This window comes from Pseudorasbora parva, chromosome 14, assembly GCF_024679245.1.
Source record: "Pseudorasbora parva isolate DD20220531a chromosome 14, ASM2467924v1, whole genome shotgun sequence".
In the NCBI taxonomy this organism is placed as follows: Eukaryota; Metazoa; Chordata; class Actinopteri; order Cypriniformes; family Gobionidae; genus Pseudorasbora; species Pseudorasbora parva.
This window is the reverse complement of record NC_090185.1, coordinates 24,693,572-24,717,925: the sequence shown is the minus strand read 5'-3', so window position 1 is coordinate 24,717,925 and position 24,354 is coordinate 24,693,572. Positions and strand designations below refer to the sequence as shown.

At 39.2% G+C, this 24,354-nt stretch overlaps 2 protein-coding genes across 3 annotated transcripts in view; one reads left to right on the top strand and one right to left on the bottom strand.

Moving 5' to 3' along the window:
• The window catches only part of LOC137040417 (guanine nucleotide-binding protein subunit alpha-14-like), a 168,715-nt gene that overhangs the window by 48,432 nt on the left and 95,929 nt on the right, over positions 1-24,354 (bottom strand). The window lies entirely within an intron of this gene.
• The window catches only part of gna11a (guanine nucleotide binding protein (G protein), alpha 11a (Gq class)), a 40,380-nt gene that overhangs the window by 675 nt on the left and 15,351 nt on the right, over positions 1-24,354 (top strand). For both annotated transcript variants that reach the window (XM_067416014.1, XM_067416013.1), the window contains exon 1: positions 1-295. This exon is cut by the window's left edge. In XM_067416014.1, coding sequence (XP_067272115.1) covers positions 160-295 — 136 coding nt within the window. In that variant the 5' untranslated portion in view covers positions 1-159. The remainder of the gene's footprint in view (positions 296-24,354) is intronic.

The following is a 24,354-nucleotide window of genomic DNA, read 5'->3' as shown; positions in this document are numbered from 1 at the left end:
ATCAATTTACGTGTACCATTAGAAGGCATCCTGGATTGCATGCTGCGTTTTTAAACAACATTCTCCCAAATCCATCCTGTTCCTCTTTCGACACGGTTGCAAAGGGAAGCGGGCCGTAAGTGTGTCAGATCAGGGTTGGGATCTCCAAACGCTGTGGTGATGACTCTGGAGTCCATGATGGCCTGTTGCATGAGTGAAGAGGCGAAGGAGTCCAAAAGAATCAACGCCGAGATCGACAAGCAGCTCCGGAGAGACAAACGAGATGCAAGGCGAGAGCTGAAACTCCTCTTACTGGGTAAGTGCATCGCTGACAGCTGCTGATGGCGAAGAGATGCACGAGGTTTGACATAAACGCATATTGCTTTGTGGGTCTAATACACAGTGATGCTGACATGCGGGTCGAGTCAAAACGGAGGCAAATGTTACTTTTACTGCTTACATCGTTCATGTACAGATGCATTCACTTTATGTAATTCATTCACGTGTCGCATTTTGCTTTTTGGATTGTTTCACGAAATGTCCTTGTCAAAAATCTTAGAGAATGCTAATGGAATATTAATCTTAATTGGACCCAGTTCTAATAGTATCAGGCGTTCCCACAGTCATGGAAATATCAGGGACTTTTCACGGTGAATTTTTGGTTGTTGATGCTTGAGTACATGGTGAATTAAACATTTTTTTTTATAGTGAATCTTTTTCCATTTGCGTTATTACATGGGGGAAATATATATTTTAATTAAATAGTGAATATTTTTACATTTTTGCCCTGGGATTTTCTATATATATATATATATATATATATATATATATATATATATATATATATATATATATATATATATATATATATATATATATATATCTGGGGAAAAAAATGAGACCACTTAACAATGAGAAATCAATGTAAAGTGGTCTCAATTATTTTCCAGAGCTGTATACACACTAAAATGTTATATTTTAAAAATATAGTGTCCCCCCCCCCCCCCCCCCCATATTTGCTTGGTTACATTAGGGATATTGTTAAAATATTGCAAATTATTTCAAATATATAGGGAATGTATCCCCCCTAATTTTTTTTGGTTGCATAGGAATTTAAAATTTTTAAGCAATATCAGGTACCATAAGGATCAAACATAAATGCTCAAAGAATCAGAAAAGTACAGTTCCGAAATTATAGTAGGAATCAAATGTGAAAGTACCCCAACAAATGTTAGTTTTGTCACTGGAAGTCTAGATGGTAATTTATTATCAATGAACATTAGTGTTTTGCACGAGTGTCAGTTTACATCCTTCTCGTGATCCGACCATTAAGTTGCTCTTTGCTTTCGTTTTGGTGTCAGAGCCATTAGGTCATTTTGTGGCTGTAAGCAAAGCTAAATTGTCAGCAATTTAAGCCTGAGAGATCGTATCTGAATATTTCAGTACTGTAGAGCGTTTCATAACGCACGGCCTAGCATTATTCTCAGAACAGAGATGCAGTAACTATGAAAATAATTAGATCAGAGGCTTAATTTGAAACTCGGGTTGCAAAATCTATTTAGGACAGTCTTTGCATCCCAGTTTATTGCTGTTAAAGTCAAAGAGAGTCCTGATTGCGTCTCTTTAACTGATCGTTGACGCTCGGCTGAGCCACAACGAGAATCCGCCGCGTCAACGTGGAGAATGAAAACCTGTTCTGAACAGACTTTGGTTTTGCAAGCCGATCCTGTTCCCAAAAATGGCAAAAACTGTTAATCTGGCAGCCATGCGGCAGGTTGCTGTTAAAAACGGCGGGTCCGGCCAGAAAGGGATCCTCAAATTGCGTAGATGAACAGACACGGTCACGGGGCCTCGTTGTGTAGTGTGGACTGACCCATAAAAGTTCTTCATAGAATGCATGTCCTTAGAAAGCTTGGGCCCTGCCGCATGCAACACAACCAGCCTTTGTGCCGAGACTCTCAGAGGAAAGACAGCAATAAGATACGCCTCGGTGGAGGAAGAGGGCCTTGCGTGACCAACGGACCGCTGTTAACCTTCTGCTTCTGTCTCGGTAGACTCTTGACTGCCCCGTCTGAAAGCTGACAGGAAGTTGTCGGTGTTTAGGGGGTTTGAAAAACCATGTTCTCAAAAGATCAACAGATTTCAGTTTTACTAATACACTCAGTGTTTATTCTAGTAAGTCAAGTCGAGGTTTATAATATCATTTATTATCCTTGTGATGTTCCTCAGAAGTCTTCAAACACTTAGATTTCCTCCCCCCCGTTTCTTTCCAAGAAAAACATCGTTTTTTGGGTTGTCTGGTTAGACTGGATTCTTAAAGTGTGGTTAAAAGAATAATATGAAGCCTTTGCCCTCGATCTGACTATTTGATTAACTTGTTAGCGTGACTAACTTCCCTAACATTGTCGTTTCCTTCCAGAGTAATGTGTTGGAAGAGTTTGCTGCACGTGATGCTCAATTCATATAAGATCTTATGTTTGTTCAAACACTAGTTGGAATACAGAAGATAAACGCCTTCTGTTTGAACCACTTTCAGATTATGACGCTTGCTATTGTCCTAGAAATCAATTTGTAAAATGACTTGTCATTTTTGTTTTTATAAATGTTCCCACAAAGTTGTCAATGTTTTCTCCTCCATGCTTATTTCTTGGAATGTGTAAAAAATGTAGGCAATTCGATTTTCTTAGCTTTCTTTGACAATTAAATCCGACGAAATGAAAATGTCCAAAATAAGGTTGTCTCTTTTGTTAATGTGTGGTATTGGTCTTATTGTGATTGGTTTATGTACCCATATGCTGTTTTTTGATGTGATTTGAAATCAAAATGTCAACCCTGTCCTCTGGTGAAATGACAGACTTTTTCTGGTGATGTATGCTGGACTTATCCAATATTTTTGTCCATTCAAACTCCTCCCCTTTCTTACAATATTTCTGCCTTCATCCAGTCAACAGTCGTTGGAATAAAAAACATGCTGCTGTTTAAGTTGTCCCGTAGATATTCGAATACATTGCTTGATATTGATATCCGTTTGAATACGATTTTTCTCAAAAATGACAGTCTTAATATGAAAAAACACATCTGTCGATACTCGTTCATCAGGACTTGACATTGGATGGGCTGATATTGAAATTTCCCCTGACAAGCCAGACCCACATCAAGATGAAGTTGGGTCTGGGAACACACCGTTGGCAGGGCTTAATCTGGGGGCCGGGATAAACTGTTGTGTTTCAGGGTGCTTTCACATTAGCACTTTTGGTGAACACCCGGGTTTGATTGACGTCGGAGTTTGGTCAGTTTGGATGATGTGAACGCGGTCTTCCGAACTTGGGTGCGCACCCGCGAACCGTACTCGAGTCCGCTTAAAGAGGTGGTCTGGGGTTCGTTTCATTTGAACACCTGTGCGGTTCGCTGCTGATCTGAACGCAATCGTACTAAATCGGGGAAATGAACCGCTATTAATGACATGTTGATAAATGTGTTTTTTGTGTGTGTTTCAATCATTTACCTGACGAGCGTCACGGAAATACTGTAAGCAGATAGCTGTAGATCTCGTCTTCGGCGTTCTTTAGAGCATTTGCAGTGCATTCGCGGCAGAAAGACGCAAGTGCAATTATGTACAGAAGCTTTGTTAACAAAACCAACGGTTCAAAAACAAAAATATAAAAGTGACTAGAGAAACAATATGCATTTCTCCACCTTCACGCTTGCTGTCGTTACTAAGCAACCAGGTAAACAGCTGCTGCTTTGACGCAAATGAACCCCGGTTCGGAACCAAATAATATGAACACAGTCCAGCGAGGGCAGGGGGAGCAATCGAACTCTGGCTCGGTCCAGGCAATCGAACCAAGTGTGAAAGCACCCTCAATTATCATTATCGTTATGGCTGTGGTGTGAACTCTGCTCTTCTTCAATATTGAGAACGATTTTTAGAGCTATATCTTTTATAGTGATCATTCTTGGTGTGAATGGGCCTTAATCCCTTTTTTGAAATGCAATTCACAAAAAGTGAAATTTGGAATCAGTGTTATAATAAGCAGTATGAAAAATGGATATTATGGCGGTAAATCCAAATGTAAAACTGCTTAAAGTGTGCATATATTATTAAATATCCAAATCTACACAATAATATAAAGATTCTGTAGTATTGTGTGTTATTGTAACTGATGGTGTCAATGAATCTATATCATTCACACTCAGACACAACTAAGCGATTTTAACATTATGGCTTTAAAAAAAAAATGAAATGAAGTAAACGTACACTAATTTGCAAAAAATTATGTAAATAAAATGAGGTGTAGCTAGGGCTGAAAAGATTATAATTTTAGCTGATAATTATTTTGTTTTGAAGAGATTACATTTCATTTAATGATACATGTGAATTTTAACATTAAAATGTATAGTATGAAATTTTTTAGCAAGTGTTTAAGTGATTAAGTTTTAGATAATGGAAAAAGTAATTTAAGTGTTAAAAAAAAGCCGATTAAAATATATATTCACTATCTACTGATAAGTAAAGATTTCATAATATTTGTGTGTTAGTTGATGTTGTACCAATATATCGTTCATGCACAGGCCCAACTAAACAATGTTAACTATTTTAGCACTTTTTAAAGGTGCACTATTCCTGGTTTGCAAAAAATAAAATAAATTAATATATAGATAGGAATGAAAGATTGTAATTTTGGCTGATCATTTTGATGATATTGCATTTTATATAAGCTAAAAGTGAATTTTTATGGTTAATTTAAAAATGAATATTCATTTTCAGATATACTAAAGATTCTAAAAATAGCTGATTATCTACCGTTGAATTAATAATAAAAAAAAACTGTAACATTGCCTGATAAGTAGCTGAAATGATACCAATGATAGTGCATCCCTGGCCAAAATGTAAGCACAGAGCCAATAATTAATTTTAACATTCCGTCGTCAGCTATTTTCATTCATCGATTTGTATGATTTTGACAGGTTAGCCACAGCCCGGCGTGTATGAGCAGCGTTTTGTTCTCTGCTGCAGGAACTGAAGATACAGGCTGTTTGAGGTAGCGAGAAGCCTGTGTGTGTGTTGGCGTTCTCTGCTGGAGGGACTTGAGCCGAGGGCAACCACTCTTCATTTTCAGCCCACACTTCTGCTGCACACATGAACGCACGCTGTTGCTGTGTCACATGATCCGGATGCAGAGATCCAGAGAGAAAGAAAGCAAGGAAAAGGATCTCATCCGTCACTCACTCGAATACCTTATTCACGAAAAACGTGCTACTAAGCAACTTGCTTCTGGCGCGGGCACGTCTGAATGACAACCCGGACTTCTAGGTTTCTTGTTACGCCACACGGTCGGCTCTAGCCAATATTTACCTAGCCGAGTCGAAAGCGCGCTGGAGAATAGAGTCTATAACACCTGAGTGTTGCGGAGGAGCTTGATGACTCATAAAGATTGTACAGAATGTTTGTTTTTGGACACACCTAGCACAAAGCTGACATTGTTCTCATGCAACCAACATATGGCCTGTTTTTGTTTCACTTTATTGTTAATATGTATATTTTTATTTGTAATGCGTATGCTTTGTAGTTTAGTGTGTCTATACGAACCGCCTGGAATCTGAAATTTAAGTATTACTCAACCCACTCACGATAAATTGCTCTTGAAAAAAACTGATTTGTTTCAAACTCTGCTCCTCACTCAAGCGAAGCAATCTGACCACTGTGGTGGTGGTTTATGAAACGCTGGGTTAGCATTTGCAACCACATAACGATAAGGATTCAGCATTTGCATGCAAGTTTAAAACCATGCAAATACCCTGCTAATACACACCTCATGATTTCCATTTTCAATGCTGGAGTTGCAGAGACTGTAGAAAGTGTTTGTGTTTGTTCAACAACGCTCCCGTATCAGGTTCAAGCTTGTGAAATAGGAGCAACCGGCAAAGTAGAATTAGCTGGTTTTCTTTTAAAATCACCACAATGTTTTTTTTTTCTTCTTTGTTTTGTTTGATTATTTTATTACATTTTGAGTACTTAAAAAAAAAAAGAGTGATTTAAGTGATTTAAAAAAAAAAAATTCTATTGTATTAAATTTTATTTATTTATTGAAAGTTCAGGTCTATAGGCATCTCCATATGCTTTTGTTGGAGCGTAGTGGATTTTAGTAGTAAATATGCTTTAAATTTAATTTTAAGATTCAAATATTACATCTGTTCATAGGGAAGCTTTGTCTTACCCTCGCTTCCAGTTCTCCAGTATGTGTGTTTGGCAAGCACCCACACACACTTGTATCTCGACATGGGTGTATTAGCTGATGTGAGCTGATTTTACTATCCGCCATTTTACACTAGCAGGGGAAACCGGTTATGTAGAGCTGAAACTTTTGATCCTTCTAAAAAAATTAGCATATTGTGATAAAAGTTCATTATTTTCCATAATGTAATGATAAATTAAACTTTCATATATTTTAGATTCATTGCACACCAACTGAAATATTTCAGGTCTTTTATTGTTTTAATATGATTTGATGATTTTGGCATACAGCTCATGAAAACCCAAAATTCCTATCTCAAACAATTAGCATATTCAAATAATTATGTTCAGTAATGCACTCAATACTTGGTCGGGATGCCTTTTGCAGAAATGACTGCTTCAATGCGGCGTGGCATGGAGGCGATCAGCCTGTGGCACTGCTGAGGTGTTATGGAGGCCCAGGATGCTTCGATAGCGGCCTTAAGCTCATCCAGAGTGTTGGGTCTTGCGTCTCTCAACTTTCTCTTCACAATATCCCACAGATTCTCTATGGGGTTCAGGTCAGGAGAGTTGGCAGGCCAATTGAGCACAGTAATACCATGGTCAGTAAACCATTTACCAGTGGTTTTGGCACTGTGAGCAGGTGCCAGGTCGTGCTGAAAGACGAAATCATCTCCATAAAGCTTTTCAGCAGATGGAAGCATGAAGTGCTCCAAATTCTCCTGATAGCTAGCTGCATTGACCCTGCCCTTGATAAAACACAGTGGACCAACACCAGCAGCTGACATGGCACCCCAGACCATCACTGACTGTGGGTACTTGACACTGGACTTCAGGCATTTTGGCATCTCCCCAGTCTTCCTCCAGGCTCTGGCACCTCCATGGAAAATTTGAGCAAAAGTCCAGTGCTGCTTCTCTGTAGCCCAGGTCAGGTGCTTCTGCCGCTGTTTCTGGTTCAAAAGTGGCGTGACCTGGGGAATGCGGCACCTGTAGCCCATTTCCTGCACACGCCTGTGCACGGTAGCTCTGGATGTTTCTACTCCAGACTCAGTCCACTGCTTCCGCAGGTCCCCCAAGGTCTGGAATCGGTCCTTCTCCACAATCTTACCCTCCACAGTCTTACCCTCTCGCTTGAGGGTGTCAATGATGGCCTTCTGGACAGCAGTCGGGTCAGCAGTCTTAACTATGATTGCGGTTTTGAATGAACCAAACTGGGAGTTTTTAAAAGCCTCGGTAATCTTTTGCAGGTGTTTAGAGTTAATTGGTTGATTCAGATGATTAGGTTAATAACTCGTTTAGATAACCTTTTCATTATGTGCTAATTTTTTGAGATAGGAATTTTGGGTTTTCATGAGCTGTATGCCAAAATCATCAGTATTAAAACAATAAAAGACCTGAAATATTTCAGTTGGTGTGCAATGAATCTAAAATATATGAAAGTTTATTTTTTATCATTACATTATGGAAAATAATGAACTTTTATCGCAATATGCTATTTTTTTTATACAAGGACCTGTATAATCAGATGGCTGTGTAAATTATAGAATATAGGCTGAAATGAAAAATTATTAGCTGTCTAATTTCCAACAGTTAAATTGTTGCCATACAGCAGCTGCCTCCAACCATTTGCTGATTGTGTTGGCTGTTATTCTAATGTTTTGCCAATAAAATGCCAAAATATTTGACCATACAAAACTCTGTGTACCCTAATACATGTTCGTGGTCTTATTGTGCATTACTCCTAGGTGTATATAGGTGTATAGGTGGGGGTATAGCTAAACATGCAGAAGTACAATCTGTAGTTTTCATTGAAGCCCTGGAGTGTTTTGCATCCTCTGGTGGCCTTTGCTGACAAATAAACATGAATTTCTCAGACCAAAGGCTAGCCTAGAAATCTAGACGCACCCTAGCCGCAGCAAATCTAATCTGCCGTGAGTATCGTCTAGCAACTCTCAATACCCTTCTGAGCTGCAAAAACCAAACTCTGGTCAGGCCAATCACATCGTGTAAAGAGTCGGTGGGTGGGGCTTAATATAATGACGGCAGAGTTGCGCTTGCGTGCTACTAGTAAACACAGAAACTGTCGAACGGCGGTCTTTCGAATCAGCTCTGACCGCGACTCTGGAAGACTTGGAGTTAAGCTTTTCTCTAAGAAAAGAACAAAGAACGGCACTGAAGACATTCTTAAGAAGGGAAGATGTGTTCTGAGTTTTGCCGACCGGATACGGCGAAAGTTTAATCTATCAACAAGCTCCGCTTCACTTGCGTTGCTCTGGTTGGTTGTAGCGTCATCCAATTGTGTGCAGAGGGAGTTTGAAAGACGAGTGTTTATCCCGCCCCTCGGATTGAGCCCTGTCAATGGTGAATTTTCAGACCAAGCATCTTGATGTGGGTCTGGCTCGTCAGGCTAACCAAAGGCATCTTTACAGAGCAAACGCAGCACAGACACCAAATCTGAAGCGGTATAAAAATAAAAAAGGAGCATTTACACCACTGATCACCAACCTCTTCGAGCCAAAGATCCCTGACCTCTGCCTTGATGAAAGGCAAGATCTACCTATATATTTTTCATGGACTATTCAAGAGATCTGGTTGTAGCCAAGTGTAAGCAAAACTCTAATATTATTAAACTCTAATATGCAGTCTTGTTCAAAATAATAGCAGTACAATGTGACTAACCAGAATAATCAAGGTTTTTAGTATATTTTTTTATTGCTACGTGGCAAACAAGTTACCAGTAGGTTCAGTAGATTCTCAGAAAACAAACAAGACCCAGCATTCATGATATGCACGCTCTTAAGGCTGTGCAATTGGGCAATTAGTTGAAAGGGGTGTGTTCAAAAAAATAGCAGTGTGGCATTCAATCACTGAGGTCATCAATTTTGTGAAGAAACAGGTGTGAATCAGGTGGCCCCTATTTAAGGATGAAGCCAACACTTGTTGAACATGCATTTGAAAGCTGAGGAAAATGGGTCGTTCAAGACATTGTTCAGAAGAACAGCGTACTTTGATTAAAAAGTTGATTAGAGAGGTGAAAACCTATAAAGAGGTGCAAAAAATGATAGGCTGTTCAGCTAAAATGATCTCCAATGCCTTAAAATGGAGAGCAAAACCAGAGAGACGTGGAAGAAAACGGAAGACAACCATCAAAATGGATAGAAGAATAACCAGAATGGCAAAGGCTCAGCCAATGATCACCTCCAGGATGATCAAAGACAGTCTGGAGTTACCTGTAAGTACTGTGACAGTTAGAAGACGTCTGTGTGAAGCTAATCTATTTTCAAGAATCCCCCGCAAAGTCCCTCTGTTAAAAAAAAGGCATGTGCAGAAGAGGTTACAATTTGCCAAAGAACACATCAACTGGCCTAAAGAGAAATGGAGGAACATTTTGTGGACTGATGAGAGTAAAATTGTTCTTTTTGGGTCCAAGGGCCACAGGCAGTTTGTGAGACGACCCCCAAACTCTGAATTCAAGCCACAGTACACAGTGAAGACAGTGAAGCATGGAGGTGCAAGCATCATGATATGGGCATGTTTCTCCTACTATGGTGTTGGGCCTATTTATCGCATACCAGGGATCATGGATCAGTTTGCATATGTTAAAATACTTGAAGAGGTCATGTTGCCCTATGCTGAAGAGGACATGCCCTTGAAACGGTTGTTTCAACAAGACAATGACCCAAAACACACTAGTAAACGGGCAAAGTCTTGGTTCCAAACCAACAAAATTAATGTTATGGAGTGGCCAGCCCAATCTCCAGACCTTAATCCAATTGAGAACTTGTGGGGTGATATCAAAAATGCTGTTTCTGAAGCAAAACCAAGAAATGTGAATGAATTGTGGAATGTTGTTAAAGAATCATGGAGTGGAATAACAGCTGAGAGGTGCCACAAGTAGGTTGACTCCATGCCACACAGATGTCAAGCAGTTTTAAAAAACTGTGGTCATACAACTAAATATTAGTTTAGTGATTCACAGGATTGCTAAATCCCAGAAAAAAAAATGTTTGTACAAAATAGTTTTGAGTTTGACTGTACAAAGGTAGACACTGCTATTTTTTTGAACACACCCCTTTCAACTAATTGCCCAATTGCACAGCCTTAAGAGCGTGCATATCATGAATGCTGGGTCTCATTTGTTTTCTGACAATCTACTGAACCTACTGGTAACTTGTTTGCCACGTAGCAATAAAAAATATACTAAAAACCTTAATTATTCTGGTTAGTCACATTGTACTGCTATTATTTTGAACAAGACTGTATCTAATATAAAACTCTAAGTGTAAGCATATCTGATATTTCACAGGGTTTTTTATCACCGTTGTCGATCCCACGCACACATGGGGCAGTTTGATAAACACTCCACTAACAACTGCATTACTGAACAGAAAATAAACAGTGCAAAGAGCAACAGAACTATTAAACGCATGTGATGTTCACTGCTCGTGCCCTATCCACGGACTGCCCACTCATCAGCGAGTAACGAGGGTGTGGGTTCTGCCTTAAAGTAGAAGTAACTTTATACTTATTTTTCGGTTATTAATCGGGAGCTACCAGGTCAGTGATAAAGATCTACCGATCGCGATCGACGGGTTGGCGACCACTGATTTACACAGACTGTTAAATGCTTCTTTGAAGCAGCATAAATGCATTTACACAGGAATTAAAACCGTGGGAAACAATGGTTTGACCATTACTATTTTAAAACTACAGTTTTAACAAAGTGTTATAAATGATTTTGAAAAATAATAAAATAATAAAAATTTAAATACAAAAAGCGGAATTTTAAATAATTTTCCTCTGCGTGCTAGTAGGCACTTAAATGTTTGTCATAATTCTGAATACTGATTGGCTATTGTTTGTAGGCTACAGTATAGTTATTTTATATTTCTTAATGGTGACCAATGGAATAAATGCTATAAATAAATTATGAATTATTACACCAGGTAGATCACCGCAGGATTAAGGCTTGTTTATACTCTCGCCTGGCTCCGCTGTGCGAGCCTCCGCTGACTGCTCGCGCTCCTCCCTAACTGGACGAGGCGTTTATACTTGACACGCTCGCCGTTGTGCTATTCTTTGAAACGACAGAGGGCGACTCGGAGTAATTGTTCTATAAACCAACAGGAAAAAGCGTTGAGAAGAAGTGGGCTAATGTACACAGGTGATGATATTTTAGTACATTTCACCAAAAACCACACCACAAAAGAATCGTGTAAAACTCAGTAAACATTTGCGTGATATTACTTGTGACATGAGAACAAAATATACACTAAATTAACAATCTCTTAAATATTTCCTAATTTCACTAAACTTTAGTGTCGTGATTTATTTATTTATTTGGTTAAACATGGATCTTTATTTAAAATGGCTTATTTCTGCTTTTGTAGGCTCATTTTGTAAATATACCGTAAGCACCTCATTTGTATGCCAGTGTGATGAGATGTCATGCTCAGGCAAAAAAAATGTTTTAAACTGAAATAAAATTTAAAAATCTGAATAAATTAAAAACGAAAACGAAACAAAACTAACAACTCTTACTGGAAAAACAAACTGAAATAAAATAATTAGCAAAAATAAATGTTCATTTTCGTAATTAATAAGCTCTCTACTGTGGCGGAAAATCTGACCTGTCGGTTGACGATTTATTTTGGTGGTTTGCTTGACTATGTGAGTACAGGACTCTTACTTTAATGATAGACATTTTTTGCCTAAAAATATGGAGTTATTCTTATACGTTTTGTCTCCCGCTTCAGGCGCTTCTTGATTCTCGAGAATTCTTGATTCTTGAGACAGAGGCAGTTGTGATGACAATGACGAGGTTTATGGTGGCACAGGTTTGCGTTCATATCCCCTTTGATACTAGGAGCTGAGGTGGGTCAGACCCAGCATATTTTAAGTCTACTTTTATGTGGCATTGTGCCTTTCCACAGAATCTCTGTACACAACTCGGCTGTGTAAAGATGCCTCAAGTAACACAGTGAAGGAGTAAACATTGTTCATTTACATATACTACCGACATTGTCACCATACAAAACAGGATCAAACTGTTGTTAAAGGGGGGGTGAAACACTCAGTTTCAGTCAGTGTCATGTCAATCTTGAGTACCTATAGAGTAGCATTGCATCCTGCATATCTCCGAAAAGTCTTTATTTTTTTTATAATTATATAAGAAAGATGCGCTGTTCCGAGTCTTTCCGAAAAAAGCCGAGCGGGTGGGGGCGTATCGTGTGAGCGGAGCTAAATAATGACGTGTGCTCGCTGCTGCTATTGTGTTGAGTCGAGTGCGTCGTAAAGCTGTGTCATCCCTAACAGCGGGAAAAAAACTTTATTCAAAATAAAAATATGGCTTTTAATCAGATACAGCCATACATCTATGATCCGGAATCAGACCCAGAGGCTGCAGTTGAACAGGAGCAGCAGCAAAAACGACTAGAGCAGGACGTCTCTATGTGGTACAAGTTATACACTAACTATATAATATGCTTAGCGACTTGTGTTATTTACATATTTATACTTGAATTATATCGTCGTATTTTTGTCTTTGAAGGTGTACATGTGGGAAGTGCAGTTGTGCACGTGTGTTTGTGTGTTTACGCGTGGTTTGTGTAGACAGTAAGCGGACTGGTTTTGCACCAGGCTAGTTAGTGTTTACATAGAAAGACATGGAATAGTAGCGCATTTGAATGAAGAAGCGCGCTTATTTAGTTCAACATATTTCCCCACTCTTTGTGTATTGCTGTTTGGAGTGCTTTTACAATACACAAACATAAAGTTACACATAGAGTGGCCAGCTAAACAAATGTACACGCACTACACATCGCATGCTCCATTGATCAATTAACTATACGTGATCATGTTTGGGCTAACACAGACAAAAACACAGACATTTGAAGCAGTCTCACTCACCGCCTGCGGTTCTAACGTTGGGACTGCTCCATCCTTCAGCATTAGGCGATCGGAAAATCCTGTGTCGAGCTGGGCCTTGTTTATGAAACAGTCGGCACCGAAATGCAGCGAACAGATATAAACATTCGCGCAACTCAGTTGCTGATCCGGAAAAGCAAATGACATCCACTGTTGCCTTAACGCGGGGTTTTTGGGGAATCTGTGCAGGACTGTCTTGGTCTGGCAACCAAAAACGCACTTTTTTGGTGACATTGTTATGTGCTATGTGTAATTGTCACCTGTCCAGCATCCTACAAGCCAGCGCTTTGATGGGCGTAGACTGTTGCTTTCGCTCTCTCCCTCTCTCTCTCTCTCACGCGCTTCCGGTAGAATTGTCCGTAAGGCCCATACAAGGAAATTCCGCCCCCATTAACGTCAAAGGGGACGCATGATCTCAAAAAACTTGCCGAAACTTATGACTAACCGGAAGTAGTATTTTTGACAAAGAAATACTCCCATCAAACGTCCACCTTAACTTTTGAAACTTTGTCTATGTTTAGTATGGGATTCCAAGTCTTTAACAGTGTAAAAAGATCAGTATGCATGAAACAGCATTTCACCCCCCCTTTAAAGTTACACTTTAATGTAAAGTGTTGCCAGTTTTCATTAGTATTTTCATTAGTAAAGGACGCATGGCACAGGCACATAAAATGTGCTTTCCTATTCTTGCAAAGCCATTTTAATGGCTTTATGTATTATCTTGTTACAATGTAGCAAGCAGCAACATAGCATGGCTGAAATGTAGAAATTCTTGTACAAATTGGCTAGTTCCTGCTTGCCATTTTGTTGGGTTTCCGTTCGAGGATTGACACATTTGATGGTGAAAGAAGAGCAGGGCTTGCTAATGTACGACTCTTCTTTGAATCATTCTTGTGTGCTAAATGCTTTAAAAATGTTGCCATGGCAACCTGCTTTGCTGCACTGTAAGCTCGCAGACTTGAATATAGGATGGATCCAGTCTCACTGGTGTTGAACGTTGTGTCCTTCCTCAATAAATCGCCTTGAGTTTTGACCTGTCGCAGAGTTTTCAGGAGATTTGTGTTACATATTCTTGATCAGCTTGAGCACAATTCATAAGTTGACACTTTTCATAATGTATTATCCAATGTCATACTTTTTGCCTTTTGATTTTTCTGTTTTGCAACTAATATTACCCATTAATATAGCATCAATTTTTACTGAATATTATGTGAGCATATACTATTTAACATTTTGGGGACTGTACAATAAAATAAAATTAAGATTTTAAAAGAATGTGTGCGCTTATGCTTGCCAAGGATGGATTATTTGATCAAAAAAAAAAAATAATATTGTGAAATGTTATTGCAGTTTAAAATAGCTCTTTTTCTATTTAAATATATTTTAAAATGCAATTTATTCTGGTGATGCAAAGCTGTCTTCAGTCAGCTTTTATATATAACTTCAGTCAAAATTATATATATAATTTTTTTGGTGAACCGTAAAAGTATTTACACATTTGATATTCAATTTGTCCTTATTGGAGTGTAATTGTACTGGCCTCAACTTCTGACTTTTATTGTACATTAGTTGGTGTTAATATATATCTTCTTTTCCCTGTTGATCCCTCTTGTTTAAATGTTTGGATAATAGTAGGGCTGGGTGATATGGCAACATTTATTTTTTTATTAGTCAACTTTAAAACAACCTAACTACATTATGATTCAGGTAACATGCTCTTTATTAACCACCTGGTGAAAAAAATTTATCTTCCAAGTGCACCACACCTGACTATTTTGCTTGCTCCTTCCACGTATCTCGCTCGCCAACCTCACCACATGTCTTATATACACTCTTAAAGAAATATCAAAGAAAAATGCTAAATATTTATTGGCCAAAATGTAATGGCAATAAATAACACCACTACTAGGCTATTATTAACAGCAAATGTTTTGTAAGCTTTCAGCACATCACCATCATGCAAACATATTTTCTTTTTACAGTCTATGATTGGAACCCAGAACTTCTGGCTCGCTTTAACAAAAATTCTACCACTAGACCATCATGAGCTCAGAGCAGATCTATGCGTTTATTCACTAACACAAATCTCTGGACTACAAAATATTATTATATAGCAAATGTAAGGATGAAACTATCATCTCATTTCTGGACACACACACACACACACACACACACACACGAGATAGGGTTCACAAGAATGAGACGACACCATTTTTACATAGTATTTTTAAGAAATCCTCACTGATGAAATGCAAAAAAAATGTGCAGGTGCATTTAAAATGTTTTTACTAATCAACTTGAATGTCATTTCATTTCTACTTTCGGAATATGATTTACCATAAAGTAAAAGACAACAAGCACTGTAAATGTTTTGTCAAACTCAACTGACTGGCTTCTCTCCTGTATGATTCTCTTCAGACCTTAGAACTGCACATGAGCTTCTGCTGACCTCCTAACTGAACCTCCCACAAATTGATCATTGATATTAAGGGCAAACAATAACCATAATCAAAGTACTCAATATTCAAAGTGCAAATAGAGACCATACTTTTCTTCCAGCATACAGATACAGAGCTAAGAGATGGTTACAACTTAATAGTTGTAATATTGGGAGATATTCCCATGCCCCATGCAGCCGGTCTTAAACAGCGGTAACTAATTGAAATTGCGCTTGAATGCGTGTTCCCGTTTACTTTCACTTTAAATTTTCCAATCGTGTGTACTCTGTGTGTACTTCAGGTGGTGCTGAACGTGCATTTAAAAAAAAATTGAGTCTGTCGTTCTGCTGCGCAACGAATCCTTCGCCATGGCCTTGTCCACTAACATGTAACACACACACAATGCGAGTACTTCACTAACACGAACACACGCTCATAACAAGCGTATGTCTTCTCGTCATGTGATCACTGCTGCGCAAGACTCGAACCACTCGTTCTAGATTATCTGATGGAATTGAAGCGACTGTTATGATCATCCACCCGAGTTACATTTTTATTTCTATAAAGCAAAACTAGTGGAGGCGTAAAGTAAATGTAGCGTTGGCATATTCCATCCTCACTTCACCCTCACAACGTCAGATATGAGGCGAGACAGCCTTTCAACTCGATGAGAAATCTCGTCACACCCCTATTAGTTACTGTTGCTACGTCCGACAAGCCATGGCATTCTCATGCCACACAATGTTTTCACGCAGTAAAAAAAATACATCGCAGAGCAGAGGGGACACTGACAACTTGCCGACAGACAGGACAGAGCAGGTTACTTTTGATATGAAAGTCTCAACTATCAAATTTGGTAATTTATTTAGAAATGTAAACATTAAATTCCGTTTTGTGGCTTTTTAATGTGTCGTGACAGATCGCTGTAGTCTCAGTTAATGTGACTTTTCTGTCTACTAATGGTCGCCTATTCAAAACAAAGGTGAAAGTAATTTGATGACACAGAATCTTTGGACATGTGGTCTTAACCTCACAGTCGGTGGGAAAGAATCGGGCTAGGACGCGGGCAGAAATCATGTTCATGGATGTAATTATTAAAGGGATACTCCACCGCTTTTTCATTACTCGCCGCAGTAAAAAGCCACGCCTGAAAAATCACATCTCCCCCCTCCCCCCTATTGATGGAAATGAGAGCGGGAGGGGGAGATGTGAGGGAGGATTTCAGGCGTGACTTTTTACTGCACCGAGTCGAAGTACTCTCAGAAGTGCTATTCCGCCATACATTATAGTTCCATTTTAACCCGCTAATAAAAAGCCAAGTTTTTTGTCCCCATACTAGGTCGTTCAACTATTCGTGTAACTGTATTTAAATAGGGAAAACGTTGTGAAATGTGTGTTTGGTCGCCTTTAACTTGATCTTTGTTTGGTACCATAGTGAATGAACTGGGCTTAGTGGGCTAAGCTAAATGCTATCAGATCGTCACCACGCGTCAGAGCGATTAAGAGCACGCACTGAGACGAGAGAGGTACCGTATTTTCCGGAGTATAAGTCGCATCAGTCAAAAAATGCGTCATGAAGAGGAAAAAAAACATATGTCGCACTGGGCTATAAGTCGCATTAGGGCAGAGCGGGAGCCACGCTCGCATGCGAGCACCCGTTCGCGTGCACACTCGCTCGTGCCCACTTCACTGCGTAACCGAGCAGAAAGAAAGTTTGAAGTGGGTGAGAAACTTGTAAGGGACTGGCGAAAAGCAGAGGTTACTTTAACTGTAATGAAGAAGAAAAAGAAAGCTACTTGCGGACTGTAAGCAAGATGGCCAGAGCTGAAGGAACGAGTCTACAGACGCTTTAACTCTCTGCCGGGAGAGGCTCAGCCGCGCGAGACGAACGCTGTGTGAATCGTTCTCGGCTGCATATTTTACTACATGCTGTTTGTATTTTGCAGAATAAGATTTTCTTTATGGGGGCATTTTGTTTGTGTTCAGTCTTTCTCTAAGTTGTTGTCTTTCAGTTAATATTAGGCTACAGGAGCAGCATAGAGCGCATTCTCGCGGATATATGTTTTCTTGTCAGTCAGTATGAATTAAATTTGATATACAAGTCGCACCTGACTATAAGTCGCAGGACCAGCCAAACTATGAAAAAAAGTGCGACTTATAGTCCGGAAAATACGGTATGTATCAACTCGTCTTAGTTAAGGGAATAACACAGTTTAATATGAAAAAGTGGCGAAGTATCCCTTTAACATTACTGTAGTATGAAGCAGAGCAGGACCGAATGCTGAAGGAGCCGAGCAAGGCCGCTGGAGCGATTGTTAATGAGATGAACGCAACACGCCTCACGAGTAACGGGACTTTTATTATGCCACAGTTGCCGGCACCATTTCCGCTTTTCTGGTTATGAGTATGAGGTAACGCAACTCTGTGTATCATATTAGATACATTTAATTGTGTTTCAAATGATATGACGTTACTTGTTCACACTGCTAAGAAGTAAAACGTTTCTGCAAAATAATACCGGAAACCAAGGGTAATGCAGATATGACACAATTGACAGGCGACTCCCTCGTTCCGGTTCATTGGTTATTAATATAGCAATTTCTCACGATTTATAAATAGTTGGAAACATCTGAGATATTGTAAGATCTTAACTGAACAAAATATATAACACTGGCCTAGTGGTTTTTGGATGTTTTACTGCAAAAATGTTCCATAGTGCTCATTTAAAGCTGCTCGATCATCTGTTCCTTCTAGAGCGAATGAATTAAGTTTCGGTGGTATCAAAAATGTTTATCATTAACCTCATTTAGAGCAAAAATAACATATAATGTATAATGTTATCGTGAAATAAAATTATTCATATCGTGACTAAAATTTTGGTCATCGCCCACCCCTACTCGATGTGTTGCTCATCATGTTTCATTTAAATGCATCAGGTTACGGAAATAAAATTTGGTTGCAAATATCAATTTACGTGAGAAATACCAGTCTATTATTTCTTTACTTTGTAGAATTAAACTATTTGTTTTAGCACATGTATTAGTTTCACTATCAGGTCTCCAGTTTCTTTTTATGGTCTTTGTATTGTCATTCAACCAGACTTTAATGTGTTTGTTTCCCACAAAATGACCTAATATGGAGGAAAACCTGATATTAAGGTGCTCCAGTAATGTTCAAACAGTTGTGGTGCTATTTCTATGGAGCAACTGTTGTAAAGCTTTAGGGAGGTGCAGCTATTTGGCAAGCTGAGGGAGCCAGGAGTGCAGCGGTTATGCAAGCAGGCTTTTTATTGGGTTTCCCCTGTCAGCTAACCGCCGGCAGTACAGAGAGACAGATGGAGATGAAGACAGGGCGCAGATAGTCAGCAGGGAGGCTGGAGCATGACAGTCCAGCTGTTGGAGTTGAAACTACCAATGACTCAGCTCAGGGAGAGATGGGACAGGAAATTGATGTGAATTCGAACCCGTCTCGCCCATTACGGGTTCAGAGTAGCTTGAGCACGTGGAGCGAACTATTCGGCTTTGGCCTCGAGATTTCTAAATCCTGGTTGAGACTAATGTAATTTACTATGGCTTGTTGTGTTTGTGACTCATGAACACCTTCAGTTGAATAGGAACACAGAACTAAATTAACTATGCCGTATTTAATTACAAATTCGCCAAAAAACGTCCGATTCCTCTGAAATGCACGTTTAAAGTTGCAAAATGACATCACGGGCAAGTTCTCTGTGCAAAATCCCTGGTTTCCTTACCTGAAAAGTGGGTTCTTGTGTAGCCATTCAAGATTGATGGGCTTACACTCATGCTTTTGAATGGAGCCTTGTTTATTTACATAAATGGCAGTTGTCAAGGATGTCAATCGTATGTACGCCAAGACGATACTTGTGGAACTGGTTATCATACCAATCGCAGCGTGACTTTTCCCAACTGTTGACATTGAAGAACGTGATACAGTTCGAAAACGCGAACAGCTCCTTGACTTGTTTTTCCCCCTGCCGGTCCAAGACCTCCCAAGTTTCCAAGTAAATTCGTATTGTTGAACTTCGGGGATGGCTAAAACCTTTTTACTGGCTTGAGTCATCAGGACCAAAGAAATTCACAGGGAGATTTTTATGGGATTTCTGTTTTAAAATGCTGCTGTATTTGTTTATATAATGTTAATCTTGTTAACAGCAAGACTAGACACTGAATTTGAATGAATACAAGTTTGTATCTTCTCTGAGGAAGTTGATTTTGTGGGGGGAGAAATACTTAAAAAACAAAGTTTATTCCATTATGATCGTCATATACCAATTGAAAACCGTTTTTTTTTATAATCTAAATTACTACTCCTGTACATTAATGATTTTGCAGTTCAGGCAGTATGACGTTAAGTGTAGAAGAAAAGTGTAAAGATGACCAATAAATCATTATATTAAAACATTATTATTGTTATTATTGCTTTATTACACAAAACATTACAAATGGACCTTTTTACTCTTTTTAACTTTTCTTACAAAAGTCAAAAGATCCTATGAATGAACAAAACTGAAGTGCACAATACTCCTCCAAATAATAGTTCAGTAATTGGGTAATAAATGTTACCAGCTAGGGATGTCATGGTACCAAAATTCCAGTAGTCGGTACCAATACCATAATGTTTTTATGGTACTCTGTACCAATTTCAGTACCACAGCTAAATGTTTTTTAATATATTGTTGTTTTAACCATTTAAAAAATAATTACGTTTATTATTTATGATGATAATCATTATACGTAAATAATACATAAACATTTAAAGGCTGTATGCTGTATAAAAGTAAACATTGTTTATAAAAAAAGATAAATAAGCAACCATCTAGGCATAATTATTATTATTATTAGTAGGTTAGTGACATATTATTACATAGAGATGTAGCTACGGCAATCTATCCTAATTAGGGGTGTCCATGGTTAACCGATTGACCGATTAACCGTTTAAAAATTGCGTAACCGAGTGAAACATTTTGCTCGGTTAAGTGGCGTCAATGACGTGCTTTGAATTTAGTTGTAATATATGTTTGCACCCCTAGAGACCGCCAGAGCGCTCCCAGACATTTGTAATATTCACAAGAAGTCATGACCAGCTTTCTAAAGCCCCTTTCACACTGCGATTCCGGCAAATACACGGATAATGCTACCCGGCATTTGTTCCCGGGCCGCTAGATTTGGTCCATTTACACTGCCAGAGAAATACCGTAGTATGTGCGCTTTCACACTAGGGCTGGGCGATATGACGATATTATCATATATCGACGATGTCTAGCAAATATGTCGATATCGATAACAGTCAGTGTTATCAGACGATAATCGACATCATAAAAATGACGACTGATAAACTCACAGGACATTGCGTTGCCAAATACATTATAAATATTAGTTACCATACACTCACCTTTTTAGTGTGTTTGGTGCATAACTACAGTAGCCTATATGTGTTAAAGCAAAACATTGAATTATGGATAAGACGTTGGTTGTGTTTTCATTATAGCTACACGGGCAAAGAGAAGCACGTTGGCTTGGCTAAATGTTTTAAAACGCTCTAAAAATATTATTTCCTATTAGGCTAAATTATAAATATAATAGCCTATTAATAATACAAACATTAATCAAACATGGACACCTGGAAAACATTTAAAATAGTCTACTAACGCTAAAAATAAAACGAAAGAGAAACCCTTGGGGGAAAAAATAGCTCAACGGGAAAAAAAATAGCTCAACCTTAAACGGTTGAAAATGTCTATAAAAGCTAACCATAGGCCTGTATTTTAAATACTATAAAATAAAGGTGTCAGAATAAAATTATTATAATATAAAAAAATGAAAGAAAAATATATTAAAGTGATGTAAAAATGCGCGTTAAAGTCACAGCTCGTGCAGTGACGGAGCGCAGTATTCTGAACAGAAACGCATGAGCTGCTCGCGTCAACACTGCACTTTGCTTAATTACATATTTTCGTTTCGAATGCTTTGTTTAAAAGTGGACATTTTAAGCTTTCTATGCGCATATTTCTCTTGTCTGTGAGGCAAGTAGCCTGCTGCGTTTCGGTTTATTTATGAGACGCGCTCAAGTTCATTAGAAATTAAAGCGATCACTCCCGCGACTTCAACACGATTCATGTCTTCCATTTCCATATTATTTATTAAACCCAGGCAATTGGCCAAAGAAACCTTTATTAAAATTAAGATACAATTTAAACAAAACGAAAGAATGCTTTCTACAAAACAAAACTTAATATTAAACTAAATATAACCACCAAAATCATGTCTGACTCACTCGCATCTTTGCACTTATCATAATCAGATAAAATGTAAAAATACTATTATAATAGGCCTATTCAAACATAATATGCAAAAAGAAAGAAGACAAACATTGTTTAATGGCTACAACAAAGTGAGCTACAGATAAATGTCTGAGCTGGATTTAATTATTTTACAGGTGAGCGGTTCACGAGCGCGTCTGTGTATTATTGAGCTGAGTCAAGCCAAGTCAGCTTTATTTATTATATACTAGTTCTTTTACAATGACGATTGTTTCAAAGCAGCTTCACAGTGTTAAACAGGACAATATTGCAGCAAAATTTGATTTCCAGTCGTTCTGGGAAAACAGTGATGTTATCAGCTTATTTCGTTAATTTTAGTTTTAACATGAGTCACACCGGTCCGCTTCGCTCATTACAGGCTCGTTCTCATAATTACAGTTAATGTGCCGGGCCGGGCAAGGCTCGGACACAACGAGCACAGGCTCGGGCTTGATCTTTTAGGGTCGGGCTTGATTTTTTGAGCACGATCTAAGCTCTAATTGACATTTACGGTGCCATTGCTGCTCGACCACATATCCGTCGTCTTTGAGAAGCGGCTGCAGAGCGGGGCTCAAACGCTTCTGCTGGGTAGTGTACGTGGATATGGCTGCGGAGATTAGTGGTTCACTTTCTTTCTTTTTTTTCTTCTTCTTTTTTTTTGCAAAGCCTGCAGATAGCTTCTGTAGAATCCACTGGTTCACCATTTGCATTTGGTTTAAATCCATAATACTGCCAAATTACTGATGTACATCTTTTCTTGGATATTAAGCGTTGTCCTCCATTTTATGCCTGGAAAATTTTGTGGCGCGCAGGGGAGTGGGCGGGATCAGTGCGGAGTAGATGATATTATCGGATATCGCGATATTTTTGAAGGCGATTATCGCCCCCTCAAAAATTAACATATCGCCCAGCCCTATTTCACACACAACGCTTAACGGTCTCGGGTCGAGTTGACACGTGACATCCTAATGGCGAGCGATCTCAGCTTCAGCGCGGATAGTAAGGAGCTCCGTGGTCTCGACTTGTCCAGTTTGCACACATTTCTGCTTGTTTAATTTTAGTTTATTTTGTATACGAACACTCTCTGCGTTTAAAACACCGACTAGCTCTAGCACTGCAGGGTTGTATTATTGAAAAAACAAGCTCTAGGAGTCGCACGATAACTAACGTTACGTACTCGTTGCGGCATTAGTTTTGGCTCTTGTTCACGCAGCGCTCGTCCCGGGTCGAATACCGCAATATTACTAGGTCCCCGACCCGGGTCGAATTCGGTAATCAATGCTGGGATGTGGTTGTTTTCACACAGAAGGCGACCCGGCAATGTTCCGGGAATATGCGGGTCCGACGTGCAGTGTGAAAGGGGCTTAAGCGGGCAATGAAGCGGGCATAGAAAGCGTCGGAGCACTTTAAAAATGAGAGTGACTGGGCAAAATGCAAGTATTGCAATGCAGTGCTTACCGCATTTTTCAGGCTATAAGTTGCTTCAGAGTATGAGTCGCATCAGTCAAAATATGCGTCATGAAGAGGAAAATAACATAAGTCGCACTGGACTAAAAGTCGCATTAGGGCAGAAGCAGAGCTCAAGCCGCGCGCGCTGTGCATAACGGATCAGAAGAAAGAAAGTTTGAAATGAGAAACTTGTGAATGACTAGAGAAAAGTAGACGTTACTTTAACTGTAATGAAGAAAACAAAAAAGCTAATCGTGGACTGAAAGCAAGATGGCCAGAGCTGAAGGAACGAGTCCACAGATGCTTGAACTCTCTGCCGGGAGAGGCTCAGCCGCGCGAGTCAAACGCTGTGCGAACCATTCTCGGCTGCATATTTTACTACATGCCCTAATCATGCAGGCGCCCTCGCGGCCACTTGCATTGCTCGTGAACTGGAGCGCATCTCATCCTAATTTAACGAAACTCAGCGTACGCCTCGCTGACATGAAATAGATCTTAAGAAACTTGAAATGTCTTTTAACAATTTAAAACGAAAAGAAATAGGCTACTCTCTGATTATGTAATCCATGATGTGCATTTCTCTATATAGGCGCGTTCACTACGGGGATGGTGGTCGTCAAATTAATAAACTAAAAAAAATAACCCTGACGCACACTATGGCTAACCGAGTATTAACCGCTAAGGGCCTCGGTTAACAGTTAATGAAAACTTGAAAACGTGCAGCCCTAATCCTAATATATTCTGTTAATCAAAAAAAAAGGAACTTTTATTTTGACTGGTTCCCATGAAGACTATGGAGTGTCTGTGTTCATATGACGACAGTTTTCTCAAATGAAACGGCAAATTCTCATAAAGTGATGGTTTAGATGCGTTCGGCTGGTCATCAAGCGCCATGCATTCCATAATTTTCTTCGTAAATGCATTTATGCTTTGGTCTTTTCGCTGCTTATACCAAGGAAAGATAGGAGAGGCTGCTGACCTGTGGCTGGCTCTGAGCTCTGGCTAGC